At 41.5% G+C, this 15,698-nt stretch overlaps 1 protein-coding gene across 4 annotated transcripts in view; it reads left to right on the forward strand.

Annotated features, from left to right (window-relative positions):
* The first annotated feature begins 1,047 nt into the window (after window positions 1-1,047).
* Window positions 1,048-15,698, forward strand: part of clstn1 (calsyntenin 1) — a 44,345-nt gene continuing 29,694 nt past the window's right edge. For all 4 annotated transcript variants that reach the window (XM_030055819.1, XM_030055821.1, XM_030055820.1 and 1 more), the window contains exon 1: window positions 1,048-1,293. In XM_030055819.1, coding sequence (XP_029911679.1) covers window positions 1,212-1,293 — 82 coding nt within the window. In that variant the 5' untranslated portion in view covers window positions 1,048-1,211. The remainder of the gene's footprint in view (window positions 1,294-15,698) is intronic.

Below are 15,698 nucleotides of genomic sequence, written 5' to 3' on the forward strand. Positions count from 1 at the left end.
CTACATTCAAACACAGACCCTCCATGCACAGAGTCCTTCTTGGCCCCGGGGAACGGGCCCTGTATGTCCCGTTGGTTAATTCAGCCATGCACTTCCCTTTATTATCACTTTGTGTCTGTTAGCTCTGCAACTGCCTTTGCACCAGCAGAAGGCATGTGCCCCCCGCCCTGAGTCTTAGTTTAGCCGTCTGTGCTAAAGAAGCTGCATGCGCTCCCACAATAACAGTATTGACGTCACTGGCCATTGGTCTCGTTGTTGGATTCATGCTGCCTTCAAGTTCTCCTCCGAAGCTCCTACTTATGAGCTTCCCGGGTTTAAATGCGTCTGGTCCCGCATTCAAAATCTTGGGGTCGGTAATAACAAAGCAGACTTTGTAGCAATTTTTATATTCTGTTTTTTGATGGTTGTTTTAAAAATCGGGCAACACAGAGCTCCTCTCTACGTAAAGGAGAGGGGAGACTGGACAATGGACGTTTGATGTTTTATAGGTTTTGGTTTCAACATTTATTTCACTGCAAAGTATTGACACAATTTGTATGTCCCCAGCTTCCAAATGTCACATCTCGCAATTATTTCTCTTCTTAATTACAGGATTGCATGTAGCATCTATCTATCTATCTATCTATCTATCTATCTATCTATCTATCTATCTATCTTTAACCATTTACTTAACTTTCATGCAATTTATTTGTTCTTGGTACTCTCATAATTTTATTTCATATACATGTCCCTTCTTTTTTCTTATCCTATCCGGTTTTATATCTCTCTTTGCTATGAAATTAGATTTTTTTTCTCGAATAAAATGTACACACTTGTCATGTACTTATACATTATTCTTCAGTTAAAGACAAATAAAGACAAAACAAACACTCACACAATGAAAAAAAACAAAAACAAAAAGAAAAAACAAAAAAAAAACGAACGAACAAAGCAAAGAAACTGCATGTACCCTCGCTCATTTACGTGCGCTTAAACCCCTATTAGCAGATGTCCGACAGCACCTGAAGGCAACAAGCTGCAAAACTGCGAGAGAGCGGTGATTGAAGGGGATAGCAGAGCGGCGGTGGCGACGACGGCCATCTTAGAGCTACCGTGGTTACCGACACACATCTTCTGGATTTTATTTTTCTCACTAGATTAATATTCCACCTGACCGGCGAGAGCAGAAGAAGGTTGTTCTTCACCACCCCGCGTTTCAGCTCGAATTCGGGATGCGGTTCCGAGGGAATAAACAATTTGCATCCGCTGTCGGACTGGTCCTCGGACTATTATGTGCGGTGGAGGCAGCTAAAGGTAACTAAGCCCCAGTCTGTTTTTATCTCGCTGTGTTTGGCCACATACATGTCAGACAGGCTTCGTCATGGGTTGGAAATATGGTTGAGGGAGTTGATAGTGTAGCCCGTTGGCGGTCCCTGTGCTGGCTCGGTAGCTGGGATATAGCGGGGGTACGCACTCCGGTGGGATGCGTGTTGAGGAACCTGCTCAGGGATGGTCAGCTTTGAAGCCGCAGCGGATGGATGTGAAGTATCCCGCCGGCAGCAAGTGCATCCCGCTACATTGTATCCATCTTAGTCAATAAACGCAGCATTAAACATGTTACTTTTTTCCTGCTGTTATCATTGATATTTTGTAACATTGCACCTTACATAATAAAAACCCAAGTAGGCGACTTTATAGATAATATCAAGGCCAACGCAACGACCCCCTCCAGCTTCTGCGTTCAATCTATTTTTGGGTACCAGACTATTCCGGGCGTTTCTTAACTGTTTATTTTAGGTTTTAAAAATATGTTTAACCCAATACAGAAATTGTGCTAGAAAAAAATAACTTGCTCCTCGTGTCTACTGTCTGTGTTCATCTCATAACCCAATTTAAGACTATTGTTCAGGAGGTCTGATAAGACGCCAATCTGTCACCTTGAATAAACATCATAATTTATGTTAGGCGGCTGTAGACATTTTTTTCTTTAGTTTTGGTGTTATTAAACCACACAGGGTCTATTTTCTTCCATTAGTATGCCTAATGCTTGGTTTGGCAAACGTTGTAGACGCACCAGGACGGAGCTTGGCTACGCATTGCAGATCCTCTTCACAAGCCCTGCTTTGTCGGGTGGATTTAAAATTTAATGTGTTGTGATCACAGGCTAAGTAAAAGCCTTTAGTAGGTCTGGGCCTACTTACGACAGAGGGCCCGAAAGTGCTACTGCGTTCCTCACACTGCAGTGTCACTGACGGACGGACACACAGAGGAGAAACATGCCTTTCTTTCTTTGCTGCAGGGCGGTCCACCTTCCCTCCAGCAGCTCGCTACTCAAAGATGAACAAACCCTCTTTGCATGAATTTCTAGCCTTCATGTTGACGTTATCCGGTGACCTCTCAGTGTGAGCCTGCTGGTCTCAAGCTGTGTGAAGGCAGGTGCATATTAGTCACTGGTACGGATATGCTTGAGGCCTTTTTTATGTGTTGTTTCTCTTTAATGGCACACCCATTTTATATGCGTGGAACTGGACTCTGAGGGAGACCAGCCTGTGTGAAGTACAGACCAATGGAAAGCATGGACAGATTGTACAGTAAAGACCAAATAAAGGAATAGATAGAGAGAACAGGAAGATGGTGGCACATAATTTAGCCATCAATAAGCTTGTTGCCATGTCAAGCAGCTGAGAATGAGTGGACAAGGGAGGCTGGGATAACTAAAGCAATAACTTGATTTTCATTCAAGCAAAGGGAAAAGGGCTTAGACGGTTGGTTTTGGGGAGCAGGTGAAACTTTTTTTTTGAGCCATGTGTCTGGCTGTGGTGCACCTGCTGACTTCCCGGCTCTTATCAGCTTGTGGAGCTGTGAAATCCCCATCTTGGTTTTGGCTTATCTTTTATTGTCTAAAGGTCATTTTCCTGTTTTGGTGCTCCACAACCCACCACCTGTAGTCCAGCTTTGTGTTTCCCCCAGCCTGCTGTTGATTCTTTTATTCCCGGCCACCTTGCAGTGGTCCATGAAGCAGCCCTGCTGTATCATTTGTAGCTTTCTAAAACCTTTCAGGCTTCTCCTAAGCTTTTTACCTTGATATTTTGCTGTCACTATAGAAACAGACTGAGGTAGAGCTGGAGCACGTTCAGGTGAATTTGCCAGCTTTGGCAAATATATTGAGGTTCTCAGTATGTTCGCCTCCACAAAGCATTTTTCACTAATTACATGGACAATAATAGTTTTTGATGAATCTGTCGAAGTGACATTTTAAAGCACATCCAAATTTTTACCCACACAACAGGCTTCATTACACAGAAAGGATGGGAACATCAGTGTGGGTAAAACTGGTGCAAAAACAGTCATTTTGTATTATCTGACTGAGGCCACCCAAGCAGCCAAGCAAGCGTTTTGGACTTTTAACCCTTACAGGTGTTGTCTACCAGTGTATTTGTTTTCCATAGCACCTTCCAAGCAATTCCTGTGTTTCTTATCTCCAATTTCTCTTATCATTCATTGCTGTGTCACTTTTTTTTCCCAAGGTCTCCAGTTCCTCCCGTGTAATCTATTTCTTTCTCTTTCTCATTCTGCTACCATGAGCAGTCTGCTGGCTGTCCCCATATTCCTCAGTGCATGCTGAGGCCTGAGATGTATGGGCTTTTTCTGTGTACACACACAACCCAGACAAAGGAAATTGGCCACTGGGAAGTTTACTTGGCTCATTCATCATCGAATTAACAAATTCTAGTTGAACAAATTGGATACCCTGCTTTGTGTGGACCGGAGTGAACATATGCCTCTCTTCACAAGGCGGGGATTAAGTACATATTACAGGCTGGATCACGTGCAAGGGTTCCCTGTGATTACTCAGTCGTGTTTCTCAGTCTTATTCATAAGTGAAATGAACATTGATCCACTGAAAATTGCATGTCTGTTGGAGTTAGACCAATACATTAGGTCGATATTTACCGTGTATTACATATGCAGTCCACCATAGACATGATGGAGGTTCCTTCCTAACCACAGCCCCATAAAACAAGATAAAAACCTGCACTTAAAGCTGTATTTCCTTTTCCTTTTATTTATCAGTTTCATTGCCCTATAATGTTTCTGCAAGTTGATTATTTATTTAAAGGTAGCAATCTATCCCAGAGTTTCTCCTTGTTTTGTTGAATACATGGACTTACTCAGCCTTAAAGGTGCTGCTAACCCTGAGGCAATGTCATTAGTCTGGGTTTCAGTGGAGAATTTCTGTGTCACATGATTGTATAAATGCTGTTTCAGAGCCTTTTCCACCCTGACAAGAGTTGAAGACTGAGGCACACACAGAACACTTGTCATTTTTCTGGCACAAAATAGGAAAAACGTGCGAAAGTAAAGGCGTTTTGGCACAAAATATTGTCTGTTGTCACCTGCAGTGCAAAAATATAGATTTTTTTGTTATTGGCCCGCCAGTGACCATGTCACTCAAATGGTTTGTTTCATTGAACTGTCACATAAAGGGTTGGTGCACCCACAAGCCAAAACCCACTCTGACCACCATCAAAGTCCTGGTAGACCCGGCGCTAATTAGCTTACATTTTCTGTGGTTTGTACCAGACACTCAGATTTACCATTTTAGGCTTTAAGCTTTCAACAATCTGTGTGACAAATGCAGCGTGACACATCCCATGAATTTCTATGTTATGGTAAAAGCAAACTATGTGGATGGCCACAGCTGACAATAGCCACATTGTTCGCCTCTCCCATGCTGTTCTAGTAGCACTGTTGCATGCCATCATCCAGGGTCAGTTTACAGGCTTGTTTTTTCCTCAAACGATATCATCAAGTATCAAAAGAGCAATGACCAGGCTTTGCTAAAAATGTGTACTTTTTGTGTTATTACAATTCAGTAGAGATGTTTTACTTTGAATGTGTCAGTTCTTTTTCCGCAGGGAAATAACAAAGAAAATGTCATCTATCCTCAGTGCGTTACTGTAGGTGGGTTTGATTGATGGAGCCTATTGCGTTTGTGCAAAAGTGGCTTGTCACAACAGGATTCGTGGCCCAAACATGATCAGTCATTAAGTACAGCTGTGTTGGAGAAAACTCAACCGTGCCGCTGAAATAGGATTTAAACTGCTTCATTGGAGAATCACAACTTTTAAGTGAACACGTCAGCCTGTGTTGCCCTTAATAACAGTTTACTTACCCTGCATGGAGGCTTCGTTTCTTACAATGAATTCTTGAATTTTTGCCCTATTTATTCATAGAATTCACCGTGGAACAAAGGGCTTTTAGGACCAGACTTTGCGGTCGGGATTTTGAGTGAGCACCTCACAATGTGGTCACTGTTAGCATGATCACCGCTCGAGCCCCTCAAGAATGTGATATGAGATAATCCTCGGAAAGTGCTAAGTTGTTGAAGCATTTCAAGTCGGTAATTTGCCACTTGCTGTCAGGAAGATAGGCTCTGAGAATACTGGCTTCAATTTGGGTCGGTGGTGACTTTGCTCTCATTGGTCCCCTCAGTGGCTGAATGGAGTCAGTGAACTATCAAGAATGGGTCATTCAATTGTGAATATTAAGTTGTGCCTCTCAGTCAGTCAGCTGGCTGGGAGGTTGTGTCCGGCAGCAAGAAGGGAGTCAAAATCACACAAAACTACCACAGCAGAGCAAGATGTGATTGTCAAACATTAAACAGCACTTACACAAAGAAGCCAAGATTTCATTTGTCCTCATATTGTGTCACGATAACAACAATAAAGCATTGGTTAAGAAATGTTTTTTCTTATGCTTTGCCATTACAGAAGCTTCACTGGATCCTGCAGTGATATCATGTGGAGTTGTATTGCAGTAAACCATTGAAAAGCCCATAGCATGCAATAGATACCGCTGTGAAAAGAAGGAAAAAACTCCCATGTTCTTAATAAAATGTCGACATTGAAATTTAACATCTCAACTATGAAAGTAATAGCTGCTTATGTGCATTTTGTGTTGTGTTATTTTACCAAGAGAGTGTAATATAAACCAGAGTTTTCAGGTTTTTAATTCAAGCCATAAGGCAGATCTGCTGCTTATCTGGCCTCCTCCCTAGAGCTCCATTGTTACCAGGAGAAATATGGTCCTGTGGAGCAGAGCTATGCGTGTGTGTGTGTGTGTGTGTGTGTGTAGTATACGCATTAAAATTCAGACTCCATGTGAAACAGGTAACCAGAGAGCACATTACCTGCAGTCGCAGAACCACAGGTCAGCTACACTCGAGCGCCTGTGCAGAGCTCCAGGCATCTCGCTCACACTCCCTCACTCTCACTGGCTCTTTTGTGTCACTCACACAGAGAGGTGATTGAGTTGCATATTCAAGGCTCTGCGGCTCCCAACCCCCCTCTTCAGAGGAGCGCTCCGGTCGTCGGGGGTGTGCACGGTTGTGATTGCGTAAAGGACAAACAAATGCTGTTGCCCGGTAGGGAAACTGAGAGGCTCTCCTGTGCGAGCGGGATGTTTAGGGAGCGGGGGCCCTGGGGTCTGCCCTTTCCTTTAAGGGTGTCCGAGGCCTCCTGAAACAGTCGCCACTTTGTGATGACGACGGCTTGCGTCAACAATCACAGCACCTCGTAAGGCAAGGCAAACAGAGAAGTGTGTCTGCTGTCTCGGACCGTGACCTGATAGTCCATTGATTACTTTGTTCTTTGCGAATTTAAGGAATCCACTTAATCAGCACAGTGGAAATAATTTTGACTCAATTTGCATGCATCAAATACTGTCACTTTTTTGTCTGCTGCTGTTGGCGATTTGTTTGTGGTGGATATTTTTGACTGACATTAATATAGTCAGCTCCCCTGAACTGCCATGAAGGCGCCCTGTGGTTCTTTCTGTTCAAAGTGCACCTGTTTACTTGGAAAAAAGAGCTGCTTTTGGGATTTTGAATAACCTAATACCAATCCTGAGCTGGAGTCTGACAGCAAGTCATAGATTACTTACAAGGCACCATGTAAATTGTGTTTTTGCAGATTTTTTTTTGTATTTTTGTTTTCATGTTTTCAGCTGTTATTCCTTTTCTTTTTTTGCATGCAAGATCTGTTTCCCTGGTAACACCTGAAGGTCTGACTAATACCTGGAACACAGTCACACCCTTGTCATAATTAACATGTCCTTTTTTTTTTTTTCTGCGGTGGAAACACTGCTGTTGCAGCTAGTGGGCCAAATATTAATAATGAGCTGCCTACTGAGAAGCTTTTCTTTTTTAGCCTCAAACCGCTATGAGACAGGCTGCTAACCAGTATGTCAGGAAAATGTACTGTCTCCTACATTCCCTGTGGTTGTCATTTTTGCATTAATTCGAATTAAATCACCATTCTAGCTAATCAAATATTTGCTGCGCAGTTGACTGATTTTTGTTTATTGCAAATAAATGAATTGACAACCTCCTGCATTCGGAATGTGAAAATATTGTTAATATTATGTATACCATGGCAACCCTATTAACTATAGACAATTTAGCAATGTGGTAGGAGAGACTACCCATGTTTGTAAACAGCGTGGTAATATATAGTAGTTAGTATGCATTTCTGTATAATAATCCCAAATCACTTGTTGACTAACCATTGAAGTCACCTGATAATAGTGGCAATATAGTTACTGTATTACTGAAGGTGTAGGTCTCATTAAACAGCGTGTCGCGTGGTTGAGCTTCAGCGTTGAATGTAATAAACAGACCTGATTTCTTGCATGCTGTCTTCAATTAAATGCAAAATGTGAGCTAAATGTGTGAAACAGAGCTCCACAATGTGCCTGAACGCCTGCTCGTGCCATCATCATCATCATCATCGTCGTTACACAACACACACCGAGTGGCCCCCAGGCATTATCAGGCTTCATCTGATAATCACTGACTGATGATGTGCTGGGATGACGCGGCTGCAATGTGGACTGCTGTGGTGTTGGTGTTGGTTAGTGTAGTGTGACCAGTAGCCCATGAATTTGCTTGCGTCATCTGGTTAGGTCTGTGCCCGTGGTGAAGGTTATACAGTATTTAGACACGTGCAAACATTTGGTACACAGAGGAGAGGCACAATGATGTTTTCCAACCTTTGAAGAGGAAATGTCACAATAGTGATCCGGAGGGGAGTGTGTGTGTGTGTGTGTGTGTGTGTGTGTGTGTGTGTGTGTGTGTGTGTGTGTGTGTATGTGTGTATCCCATTGAATCTCAGGATTACTAGGACCTATTGTGATCCTGAAATTCTCACAGGAAGTATTTCATCACGGTTAATAGGTCAAACTGTATAGGTTAGGTTTCAATAAAAGAGCTGGCCTACCATAAAGGGCCTTTGGTTTTTGTGTCCCTCTGAATGGTCAATATTTTACCACTTCTTTTTGCTGCTGTAAAAGAGAACCACAGGCGTTTGAAGCCAGAGCATTTGTCAGATTTTGGACAGCATTGCACTGATGAATAAGTGATTTCACAAAAAAAAATTCGCAGTGCATTTGTAAATGTTAACAAATTGCCTGTAGGTTTTATAGTGTTGATTTGAAAGAGTTGTTGTTTCCTTCCGAGGGACAATCCACAGATCATCCAGAATGTTTCTAAGCAACCAGACCTGTCAAGCCCTCACTATGCAATGCCGTTTATTGCTGTGGTTTTATATCTTAGGGGGCCCTGATGCGGCATTGGTACACTCATCTGAGAGACGGATCAGTCAATGGCTTGGCACAGCACAGCCTGGCCAGACGTCAGCCATGTTTCAAATCCAGTAAACCCCAACTCTCACTCCTAAATGTTAACATGACAGTCCTCACCCTATCGCTTATTTGGACAAGTAGATGAGAAAAAAGACTCTAAAATGTCGATGCTTGATTGTTATTCTACATCTCTACTCATGTTACTGCGGTATCATATTCTCACAGGCACGCATTATAAAAAATGGACATGGCTTGTAGTCAGGAGCCCATCTGAGAGGCTTTTTTATTCGAGTCTTGGTTCCTTTTGTTAGAAGTCTTGCTTGCCCTTTTACCTTGAATGAAATGGACGCATCCCATTATAGGATTAAATGCCAGGGGCTTTACGTGCTGTGTAACAGGATTGTATACCAGGTACAGTGTTGCCTGGCTGTGGGTGGGTCCAAGTTGCCAACCATCTGTGTCCAGCACATGTCTGTGTGTATGTTTAGCCTCTGATACATGATTTATTTCTGAACGGCTTCTGTTTCTGGCAGGACAGGGCTTCATTTGTTAGCTAAACGCATTGGGATCAGTAGAAAGTCACCTGACGGTATTGGCCATGCTGGAGGTGGATACTAATAATTTTGATTTGAAGCTGCTAATAGCCAATATACAATTTACATATTCAGTATCTTAAAAATATTCCAGTTGTATTAGTATTCAGTGCTGGTCCCCATAATTTTAAAGCTTCTGAAATGACACGTGGACCATCATGTGACCTCACAGCTCTGCACTGAAACCAAGACTAATGAAATTACTTTAGGGTTGGTAGGTTTGATGACTGACCCTGTCTGCATCTGCACCTTTTCAATGGTGGGAGAACCTCTGGGGCAGATTATCACTTTTTTTAGACAAAGAGTTAATTGACAAAAGCACTCAGCAGTAAGATGATTAAGCTGCAAAGAAAATCAAATTGTTGTTATTAAGTGTTTTTGTGTAGCTTTGAACACATTTGAGGTTTACTTGGTAGAAAAAAATTAGATGGCGGGTCATCCAAATCCATTTTTCCCGAACACTACTACAGTTGTGTACATTCATAATGATCTAATATTGTAGTAAACTGCCCTATCTCTTTACCCCGTGATGCCATTTGTGCTTCTATCATTCTGCACTGTTGCGCGATTAGACACAGTAAATGAGCTTAATGAGCCTCCATGCTTATTGTTTGGCTTTCAAGGCATCCCGTAATGGTTGAATGGTTTGAACATTACAAGTCCAGCAGGTTTTTCTTTTATCTTCACCACTCGTGGCTTATGGTAAACACAGGGTAATTTGCCTTTCAGCGGTGATTTGATGATGATTTTTGATGATGTTGTAAACGAGGCGCATTAAAAAGTGTCACTGATCGGAGCATTATTGTGCCCTGCATGTCACATTGTTTGCCGCACAGGAACATGGATGAAATGTTTTGCATAGACTATTGAAAATGTGTTTGTGTTTAATGTATTGAGTAATGTTTCCCCACACTGTTTTGATGTGCTTAGTTTAAGACCCTTGCCCCTCTGCATGGGATTGAGCAACAAGTGACCCATTTGGTATTGTATTTCGTATGGTCTGATGTCATATCATGTGTAATAAGTCTAATAAGTTCAGAATATTGCGTCCCTTTACTTCAATGCAACCTTAAAAATCAGAAAAACTCAACCCTTGCCACTAGGCGATGTCTAGTCTTATATCATGACATTGAAATAATAACAGAGTGTCTCCCAGGTGCACATGGTACATTCATAAATACTGATCCTTGTCCTGTGCCAGTTTTCATTCGCTGTTCCTGCAGCACTTATGTAATGACATACCGTGGAAATGTGTGTCAGTATAAATGAAAATATCAATATAAATGGAAATAGCCATTTTCATCTAAAACATGCTTTGGGGTCAGCCATCAAATTGTGTGCTCTGTCTGGTACAGCAGACTTTCCAGACCTGTTTTGAGTGCCACTCAGGGCATCATATTCTCGAGTCTTGATAGCTTGGTGCCAGTTAATTTGTAAAAACAGTCAAGGTTGAGGTTTTCTCTCATGTTATCTCTAAGTGGGAGGAGGACTGATAGACTCCCAGTCATAATTGGGCCAGCGGTGAGTGTGCACTGCATCTGATGAATTGGTTCCATCATAAAGTTGAAGTCAGAAAATGGCAGCCTGCCATGCCAAACATCCTCAACTATGCCACGGCAGCAGGCCCTTTTCAAATCACATCAGCCACTTCAAAGCCCTTTCCCTAATCTCATTCCCATCTCAGTCCTAAAGCTTTCCTCCTTCTGAAGGCTAGCCACTCCCACATAATCAAAATAATATATAATAATAAAGTATTCCTGTGTTCCGAATACAGGAATGGTTTTAAATCATCCAATTAGCACCGCCAAGAAGAAGAATTGTTTTGGCTTTTGAGCAAATTAGTGCTTCATTGATCTGCTGCTTTGTGTCACATGTTCTCTGTGAGGCAAGTCACAGCACAACAGATGTTCCTCCCATTCACTCCGGCTTGGAGGGGAATGATGAAGCTATCTTGTCATAAGGGCCTTGTTGGCAATTTCACACAATGTATGTGTGCATTTCATGCTCTGAATTCAGTCTTGTTTTATATTACATTTCACAGGAGGTGTTTGAGTGAAAGGGTGCTTTGATTTGAGTGATGATCCGCAGCAGTGGTGCAGTTTGCTTTGAATTTGTTAGAAGCCTCCAGGGTCTGCCTCATTTGTTTTCATGCCGACAGTCACCGGCATCACATTTTTCTGTCTAATAGTTCGCCATCTGTGAACATACTCATTTTTTGCCTTTCCTCATTATTTCTGCTGCTCTGTGCAGTATGTATCGTGTGTATCACAACCAGTGACGCAGCGTGACTTTTCCACTAGGTGGGACTACAGTCCCGGGTAGCTTGGTGTATTTTGGTCGCGTGCATGTGCCATACATTGTAGCAGGCAACCAGATGCAGGTGGCTAGCAGCTAGGCTAGCGGTTTCTAGAAGTTTGAAAAAGTATCCTTTATCACCACAGTATTGCAAGCAAGCAACAGTCCCTGTGGTGGAAATATTCCCTATCTGGCAACATTGCTTAGGCATAAAATTTCAGCCCCAGATCCAGTTATTTTAGGGTCAGCCAATCAGGGTACGCCCTTTGGCATGCGGATAAAGATTGTAGCCAGCGCTTTTACATTCATCATGGCACGTGTCTGTAAATAATGTATGTTTTTTGTCAGAGTAACAAAAGTATACACACACACACACACAAAACAATAACAGAAATGATTTTTACAATATGTATTTCACAACTGGAATTGCAGGAGGGGCTGCACCCTAGGAGGCTTAATGGACCACACATCCCTGAGATTCAGAACCCAGTCCACGGCTGACTGGCTGTGACAGAGATGTCTGACCTCCAAATTACCACAAATTGTTGTGTCTGTGCCAGTGGGCGTGAGGACAACAGATTATTTTGCACTGGGTGAAATGCACTGTTTAAAATACAGTTGTTTTTCATAGGGGTGCCCTTTGAAACGTGACTATTCCAATCATAAATAACTTACCCCTGCAGTCGACTGAGAAGCTTGAGTCATTTTTTTTTCTTTCTACAAGACAACCAGTGTGCATTGCAATAGGACAATAAAATTTATCTTATGTGGCCTATTTCTGCAAAGACACACCTTCATGATCAAAGTGACAAATCAAATCAACATATGTGGTCACAGTCAGAACCACAGAGGCACATTGACACACCTCAGCCTGTAGTGTTTCTGTAATACTTCTGTGGTCAGTCAGTAATGTCCGGCAAGGTTTGTTGAGCAAAAATACACTCCACAAAGTCATGCTGCTGCCACAAGAAACTAATATAGGTTTGACACTGAAAAAAATATGATTTAATAATTTGCTTAAGAATTTTAATTTCTTACATTACCTAATGTTTAAAAAACAAAAAAGAACTTGGTACTTGGTACATACCCCTGTACTGTTTTTTTTTTTTTTTTTTTTTTTTTAAATGCTATGTGTCATTATTTTGACAAAACTGCACTGTAATTCACATTGGCTGGCACTTAATGTGCAGTGGTCTTTCTGAAATGTATAGATTTTAAGTGCTCAAATGTTTGTCTGACTCTGTTGCATTTGATTATAATTGAATATGACTGCTCTGATTATTATCAACATGGTCTATCAACACTGAAGCACCAGTGCATTTTCTTAGTGCCTGAAAAGGTATGATTAAAAAAAAACAAAAAAAACAAAGCAACTAGATAGATGAATCATTCTATTGAACAGCCAAACCTGATCTGAGTTGGGCACAGCCTGACTTTTTCAAGTCTCAAAAGTTGGTTAACATGTATGTACATGTTCTGGGCACAGTGCCGTGTTCCTATGTCCTTGTTCAGTTTACCCAAAAGTTATTGTTAGGATTAAGCCCTACCATTCTCTATTTGTACCATTTGTATCTGTTCCATCTTTGATGATGCTGTTTTCTATAGAAAGCATGTCCTTTTAGTGGCATGAGTTGCAGGCAGCGAGCTAATGAAGTGCCGGTCTGAGTCAATCGTGGCTGCATTTCCCCAAGCGCACAAGGCTTGAGTCATGGACAAATGGGAGGCCCACATGTGACCTGGCTAACAATTCCTCTGAGAGGTCGGGATTCTGCAGCAGCTAAAGCAGATTATTCGAGTAGTCTGGCCCGGCAATCTGTCTAAAGACAACCACTTCACTTTGGGTCATGAGACACACAGCCAAAACCATTTATTGGATTTGATCAATTCCAATGCTGTCCAGTGTTTTTGCCAAAAAAAAAAATTACCTGGATTAAAAAAAAAAAAAAAAAACAGACTCTACTATATGATACAAAATGGAATATAATTGTGAAAATGGAGATTCCAGCAAATTTTAAACAAGGAAATTTTTGTCCTTTTTGCAGTCACTTGTGTCAAAGAAAATGGCAGGAAATATTCACTGCTTTGTCCTTGGTAATTTCTCATAAATTAGATTTTACTGAAGACTTGTAACATTTTGTGTCATTTACTTTTGTTAGAGTTGTTCATGTCATCCGGTACATTTTAAACGTGTTTAATTTTTGTGTTCTAAAATTTGAGGAACGTGCCCATTGTCTAGTTCCAGCTTTGGATACCCCAGTAAGGATGTACAAAACGTATTGTGCTGAAGAGAATTGACTATAATGGCTCTAAGGGTAAAATTTGTATGCTTTAATTTCTGGATCTATTGTGTTGCTCCTCTCACAAGAGACAATTTTGTTAGACTCTGCAGGAGCTTGTTGGATCAGCATTAGCCTGACTGAGCAACTGAGCATTTTTAAAAAGCTTTTTGTCGTATTTTAGCAATAAATGGAATGCACAAGACAAAACCTTTTTGCTTTTCCAGGAATGCATTTGGCACCAATATTTTGTACTCGCCTCACACAGTAATTAGTGTGCTGACTATTGAAATAGGTTGCCTATTTAAATGAATGTTGTTGTGCCTAGAATGTGTCATTGTGCTCTCTTAATTGGATAAACATAGACGATGTGTTACAGTGCGTAATGAAGCAGGCAGTATTAGGCAACACTATTCACATTGTCATCATACCAATCTGGTTTTGCCATTAAAAACTAAAACTATCTCAGCTCTTCGGCTGAATCCTCAATTGTTTTTAACAGAAAGGAACAACGAAGACAATCAAAATGTCCAAAATTTATTCAGAAATGCTTAAATGAAATATCATGCTTGTAGCTGTCTCACTTGTACTACCTTCACGTGCTCCTTGAACTCAGTACCATTCAGTTGGTTTTGGTTCAAAACAATAACAAAATGCAGGGACTTTTGTGGGGTTTTTTGTTATTCTAGAAATCAATTGGCACAGAGCATCTTTGTGCTCAGTGGCAGAATGAAGAGCAAAAATGTGCATCAAGCATACAAATTATGTTTTACTTTCGACCTGTTTGCCAAAAGTGGTTGTGTATCTGTTTACTCCCAATTATTTGCACTGAATATCAAACAAAATATCAAACAAGCCTCAAGCGTTTGAAGCAGATTACATGCTCTTTGCCTGTGAAAAAAAAACATATCTCAAGAACTCAGGTATCATGGAAAATTCTCACTTATCCAGTTGTGTTTACCACTTTATTGGATCACTTGTGTACTCTGTTTGCAGTCATATTTTTAACAGCGCTTGAATACAGCATTCGTTTCAAGAAATGCGTCTCCACAAATCCGAAAAAAAGCTCTCTGTAGCACCTTGGGCAGATTATGATGCTTTTTAAGTCTTTCTCTGAGCCGAAGGCATGGGTGAGGTAGATTATTATTAACGCAAGATGGATTTTTATTTAACCAGGTCAGTTTTCTACTTTGTATTCATTACATTTGGGCCACCGCTTACAAGCTGTGTTTGGGCCGCACCAGAGTAACGTGCATTAAATTAAGTGATTTTCTCCTCTCAGTTGATTAGGCTCTCACACTGGTTTACTGTTGTGTATTAGGTGTGTATTAGCTTGAAAGCGTGACCTGGTCAAATTGCATTCATCCAGCTGTTCACATTGAAACTGATTACCTTCTGAATGGAGTTTGACAAGCTCTGCCATTCTGAAATGCAACTAGTCTTTATGAGGAATTGCCTACATTCTTCAGGAGCTTTAAAAACACAAAGCATACCTTTTTATTTTATTCTGCCGCTCTGCTGTTAAAAAATAAATGGATGTACTTGATCTTTGTTTTGCCATATTGTGTTTAGGTCGTCCAAGCAGAGGACATGTGCCTGGTCACTCAGCTTCTCTGTCTCCCACAAAGTGCTGTCTGTCAGTGTCAGTGTCGCCTATGCAGATCAGCAGCACAGGGAGGCCGGCCACTCCTCGACTCTGGAGTGAACACATATTGGCTGTAAGAGAGCTCCGTTTCCCTCGCGTCAACTGTGTTTTCTAATCCAGCCCCAAATGTGTCACTCACTGCAGGTTTTTTTTTTTCTGCAGCCGCCAGCTAAAACAGTATTCTGTCTGCGGCTGGGCTGTTTCCCAGTCCGATGCGAATACAAAGCTGTAATGAGCCCAATGCTGCTGTACACGCTCCGGGCTGAA

Source organism: Myripristis murdjan, chromosome 7 (genome assembly GCF_902150065.1).
Source record: "Myripristis murdjan chromosome 7, fMyrMur1.1, whole genome shotgun sequence".
Lineage (NCBI taxonomy): Eukaryota > Metazoa > Chordata > Actinopteri > Holocentriformes > Holocentridae > Myripristis > Myripristis murdjan.